The sequence below is a fragment of the Physeter macrocephalus genome, unplaced genomic scaffold, assembly GCF_002837175.3.
Source record: "Physeter macrocephalus isolate SW-GA unplaced genomic scaffold, ASM283717v5 random_941, whole genome shotgun sequence".
In the NCBI taxonomy this organism is placed as follows: domain Eukaryota; kingdom Metazoa; phylum Chordata; class Mammalia; order Artiodactyla; family Physeteridae; genus Physeter; species Physeter macrocephalus.
Genome location: NW_021146621.1, coordinates 1 through 5,819, shown reverse-complemented (window position 1 = coordinate 5,819; position 5,819 = coordinate 1). Strand labels below are relative to the sequence as shown.

Genomic DNA, 5,819 nt, shown 5'->3' with positions numbered 1-5,819 from the left:
GCCTGCGCTCTAGAGCCCGCAAACCACAACTACTGAGCCTGCGCTCTAGAGCCTGCGAGCCACAACTACTGAGCCTACACTCCAGAGCCTGCAAGCCACAACTACTGAGCCTGTGCTCTAGAGCCCGTGAGCCACAACTACTGAGCCTACACTCTAGAGCCTGCGAGCCACAACTACTGAGCCTGTGTGCCTAGAGCCAGTGCTCTGCAACAAGAGAAGCCACCGCAATGAGAAGCCCACACACCACAATGAAGAGTAGCCCCAGCTCGCCGCAACTAGAGAAAGCCCGAGCACAGCAACGAAGACCCAACACAGCCAAATAGACAGACAGACAGACAGACAGATAGATAGATAGATAGACAGATAGATAGATAGATAAATAAGAATCTGCCTGCCAATGCAGGGGACATGGATTCAATCCCTGGTCTGGGAAGATCCCACGTGCCGCGGAGCAACGAAGCCTGTGTGCCACAACTACCGAGCCTGCGCTCTAGAGCCCGCGAGCCACAACTATTGAGCCTGCGCTCTAGAGCCCGTGAACCACAACTGCTGAGCCCGCGTGCCACAACTACTGAAGCCCGTGTGCCTAGAGCCTGTGCTCCACAAGAAGAGAAGCCACTGCAATGAGAAGCCCTCGCACAGCAATGAAGAGTAGCCCCTGCTTGCTGCAACTAGAGAAAGCCCATGCACAGCAACGAAGACACAACGCAGCCAAAAATTAATTAATTTAAAAAAAAAAGAAATGCCTAGAAACCCCTCCTGAAGGTCCCACACTGGTCTCATGGCAGACACGGGTTACACCAGTGACCCTGGTGAAGGCACTGAGGGGTGGGGCAGGAACACAGGGGAGTCCCACAGGGAAAGCAGGAGAGCCCCTCTCTCCTCCCAGATACACATTAAGGCCCCGCAAACTGCATGCCCACACGCTACTGCTCTACCCAACTCTTCTCTACTTATTAACTTGTTTTTACTCTCACGACCCAAGACCTCGTGAGTGCAGCCTGATTTCATGGTGAGTTAACTTTCATGGGCAGTGAACCACCTCTCGGGGTCTCTGGAACAGGGAGAAGGGCCACCAGCTCGATGCTGACCAAGCATCAAGACCCGTGGCACTTCCTTCTCTGTGGGTGTCATGGTTTTCGTGGAGGAGGAAAGAGCTTAGTTGTCAGGGAGGGGTGTGGGGTTAAGTGACTCACAGAGAGCCAGCTGGCCTAAGGACCGCCAAGAGGCCACGTCCAGGAGAGAGGCTGGCGGGGGCAGTCTGAGAGAGTAAGACGAGGGCCTGGCCCTGAGGCGGCCTGGAGCCACAGGCAGAACTGCGCCAGGAGACAGGGGCCTGACCCAGCCTCGGACCTTCCCTCTGAAACTGTGCAGTGGGTGTGGACGCAGAGGACCTGTGGCTTTCATTAGAGTCTCTGACGTGCGTAAGAAACATGCTCTCTACTCACAGATTCCATCCGGAGGACAAGTACTCAACGGGGCCGAGGCCGGCTACTTTCAGGAACAGCTCCACCCCGTAAACTGTGAGCAGGAAGAAGCAGTTAGCAGAGGCCCTGCCACAGCCTCTGCCACCCCTGGCCTGGCTCGCTTCCTCCTCGAGACCTCCTCCTGAGGTCTGGTCACGTGCCCTCCAGACACCCACGTCACACCCGCACCCCTGAGAGAGTGTGGGCTCCAGGGCAGGGCCTGGCCCAGATGCTGGCCAACTGGGGCCACCCGCTAACAAGAAGCACTCGCTCCCACTCCCTGGAAGTGGCCACAGGCATTGTCTGTCCATCCAACAGGTATTTCCTGAGCACTTCTCCCATGCCAGGCATTGCACTGGGTGCTGGGTGCCCAGCCCTGAACAACAGAGCTTAGAGTCTAGACTCAGGGGAAAGACAGCAAACTGATATGTCAGACTGGGGGAAGTAGACTGGGGGAATAGTGTTACATTTGAAAGAAATCAGGAGCCAAGCCGGATATGATCTTGGCCTGCTTGAGGGGCAGGAGGAAGGCTGGTGTCACTGGAACATAATGAAAGAAGGAGCTGAAGAGGGAGCTCTGGAGGGGCATCAGATCACACAAGAGACACAGTGGGGAATAGATTCCAGGTCTTTCTGACCCCAGAGTTTGTGCACTGAATCACTATGCTACTCTGAACTCCCCAGAAAAAACCAAAGGGCACTGATCAAGGCAGTAAATAGAAGTCATGCTTTTTAAGAACAATGAAAACAATTTAGGACACAGTGTTATTAGTTATGTTAGACACAAAGGGAGAGGGGTGTCAGGCAGAGTGGTGTGGTGAGGGGATGAGTGCACCAGGCAGAGGAAAACACCTGTGCAGAGGCCCAGAGGTAAGAAAGGGCAGGGGCCCTGGGAAGCGGGATGTGTTCAGGGGGGCTGCAGGTGGGGCACGGGTGGTGGTACTGGCAAGAGATGAAGCCTGAGAGGGAGGCTGAAGGGGCCCTGTGTGGCCCCATGACTCACACCCAGCACGGGAACTCGGCCTGGAGGGCAGTGGGCAAATCACCAAAGAGTTTGAAACAGGGATGGGGTAGAATCAGACTCGATTTCTGCTCCACCCTCATTACGCTCCCCTGATTTGCAGAAGAGCCATGAGATCTTAACCCAAAAAGAAGTTTCAGCCAGTGGTTAGGACAAGCACTTGAGCAAAGCCATGTCAGAAACTTACTAGTCAGAAAGACGAGGTAACTCCAGGGCACATGCTTGGAGAAGAAGTTCCCACCTGTAAGAAGAGAGGCAGCAGTTCAAGAGGTGGGCCAGGTGTGCCCACAGGATGGGCCAGTCCCCTAGCCAGGCTCACCTTTCAGCATGAAGGTCTCCACAAGGATCCAGACCCCATTGACTGCCACCACCAAGTCTGCAACAGACAGACTCATAACAGAGAAAGCACAGGTGGGTGTGGAAGTCTACAGGTCACAGCTGCAGCCCCCGGTTAGTTTCTAGGCAGCTCTGAGATCCGCAGAGAGCAGGGCTTATAACAGATAACTTCCTGCTTAATGCTTTTACCATGAGCTAAATCAACCAGTAGTTTCTCTTAGAAAATAGCTACAGATTTCTAAAAATCACCCTCTATGTCACTATAGGGATACCAGTTAAGATGTTTCAGTAAAACCTACAGATTATTCCAAGTTGGCGTAAAAGATGGACCATATACAAAGGGCTTGAGTATTGAAAACATTTGTTTTTCCCTAGAGATATCTGGTTTTTAAATGACTACAGGAACTAGTTAGCAAAATTGCATATGCATTTGGCCTTTCACCTAGCAATCCTACTTTTAGGGATCCATCCCAATGAGACATTAGCAGAAACACAAATGACGTATACTGAAAGCTATTCACTGAGGAACTATCTGTGATAGCAAGGAAACTAGAAACAACCTAAACAATCAATAGGAGACTGGATGAATAAACTATGATACGTTCATGAAATGGTGTACTCTCAACTATAAAAAGAAATGAAGAACGTCTCTGTATTAAAATGGTGTGGTCTCTAGGATGTATTGTTAACTGAAAAAAAAGCAAGGTTGAAAAAAGTGTGTAAATTATGCTAGTTTATTTAAGGCAGGGAAATGTGCATATATGCATCTACTTATAGTTTTTTTAAAAATGAAAGGATAAACTACAATAAAAGTTACCCATTGGGGGAGGTGACAGGATGGAAACAACTCTTCCTTGAGTATACTTTGTTTTGTAGATCTGACTTGGAATCATATACATATTTTACATAATTATAAGGCAAAATTAAATGTAAAAAGTGATCTCTAAAACTATTTTTTTCAAATGAAATAAAGAAATGTAGACGGTGACAAACCCACATGGAGAAAAACTACTCCAGATGAATTTAAAACGGTCATCTAAATCCCTGGAGTGGTGTTTCTAGCGATTATATTATTAGGGTTGTGTTGGTATTGTTTTTTTAGAAACTATTATGTGTGGACTGTGGGATAAAGCAAGTGAGTGACTGTGTCAGTGTTGTTGGGAACTAGGATTTTAAGCCTGGGAATTCAGACGTGAAAGAATGATGAGGGCTTCCCTGGTGGTGCAGTGGTTAAGAAACCACCTGCCAGTGCAGGGGACACAGGTTCGATCCCTGGCCCGTGAAGATCCCACACGCCATGGAGCAACTAAGCCCATGCTGAGCCTGCGCTCTAGAGCCTAGAGCCTGCGTGCCACAACTACTGAAGCCCGCGTGCCTAGAGCCCGTGCTCCGCAACAAGAGAAGCCACGACAATGAGAAGCCCACGCACTGCAATGAAGAGTAGCCCGTGCTCGCCACAACTAGAGGAAGCCCGTGCACAAAAACCAAGCCAAAATAAAAACGATTTTTAAAAAAGAAAAAGAAAAAAAAGAATGATGAAGTTAGGTAAAAACCCTATAGTCCACAATTTGAATTAAGACTATCAGGATCAACTCACAAGATAGTTTATCTTTTAAAAAACCAAAATCCTACCTCTGTCCATGGAAAGGCCGCCTGGAAACAATAACCAACTCCAAGCAATGAGCACCTCTAGCATCTCAGATTGTGGTCTCTAAACACCATTTCCCATTAAATGGAACCAGAACTCCTTAGAAAGAGTGAATTCAATCAAGCCTCTAGGTTAGTTGAAATGTCTGCATCTGTGCTGTCCAATTGGTCATCATTAGACACACATGATTACTGAGTGCTTGAACTGCGGCTATTGTGATGGGAACTGAATTTTTAAGTTTTAGTTGGTCTAAATTTAAATAGCCACATGCGGCTGGTGGCTGCCACACTGAACAACACAGCTCTAGCTATAACTACCAAATTACAGGAAATAAGCAACAGAGGAACATGCAAAATCAAGAATGCAGGACAAACAATCCTGTTTCTTCAACTAAATATTGCAAGAGGAAGAAAACGGATTGGGGGAGAAACCTACAGATTAAAACAGACTGAAGTGACATAACAACAAACCACAATCTGTGGTTCTGGAATCTGCTTCCAAAAACACCAGGTCTAGAGAAGGGGTGATGAGCTGGACTGAGGGGATTGGACGGACAAGAAAGACAGGCAATGAGATGATGATAACTGTTGAATCTGGGTGATAGGTACGTGGATGCTCTTTACAAGCCCTCCACTTTTATACATGCTTGGAATTTTCTACAATAAACAGCCAACATCGTAACTGCAGGATGTATCCCTTGCATCTCCACCTTCTGGAGCAGTAAGACTCAGGAGGAAAGGGACCTAGAGCTGTGATATTTCACACTTACACATGAAATACTGGAAGGCCTTGGACTTCACAAGGATATTAATTCCTATTTGAAGAGAAGAAATGTTAACAGTGAAATTTTCATGTACAAGTACACGTTCCCCTACCACAGACATCATGCGTGTAAGCAACCGGGGTGTTTATGCCCAGGAGTGAAAAAGGAAGGGCCTGCTCTCAGAAGGACACCCACGCTTGTGCCCGGACCCCTGGGCAAGACTGCACCAGCAACATTCCCTCTGGGAAGAGCCTGAGCAACCTGGAGCCGGGACACAGCAGAAAAAAGCTTTGCTGGCCACGGCTGAAATTTTAAGTTTGCTCCTGGCCTAGAGCCGGCACTGTTTATTTATCCACTTGAGTAACTATCATCCCAGTGGAATGGAAAACTCGCTGAAGAATATGGAATAATAACAGCCGTGCTCCAAGTCCTAGCTGTAGGAGAGACAACAAAACAGGACATACCATTTTAACTCTTGCTCCTATGGCCCAGACCCCTGTGAGCTAACCATACCCCATGTGGAACTTCAAAACTGGCATTAAATTCAGGGAAAACTATGAGGTAAATAATACGGGGCACTCTGAT

At 48.2% G+C, this 5,819-nt stretch overlaps 1 protein-coding gene across 1 annotated transcript in view; it reads right to left on the bottom strand.

The window, feature by feature from the left end:
* LOC102994869 (two pore channel protein 1) overlaps positions 1-5,813 on the bottom strand; it is a 15,205-nt gene extending 9,392 nt beyond the window's left edge. Inside the window, exons 1-4 of the mRNA XM_028486862.1 lie at positions 5,241-5,813; positions 2,807-2,863; positions 2,675-2,728; positions 1,449-1,521 (exon numbers count right to left, since the gene is read on the bottom strand). Of these exons, the coding sequence (XP_028342663.1) occupies positions 1,449-1,521; positions 2,675-2,728; positions 2,807-2,863; positions 5,241-5,358 (302 nt within the window). The 5' untranslated portion in view covers positions 5,359-5,813. The remainder of the gene's footprint in view (positions 1-1,448; positions 1,522-2,674; positions 2,729-2,806; positions 2,864-5,240) is intronic.
* Positions 5,814-5,819: the final 6 nt, after the last annotated feature.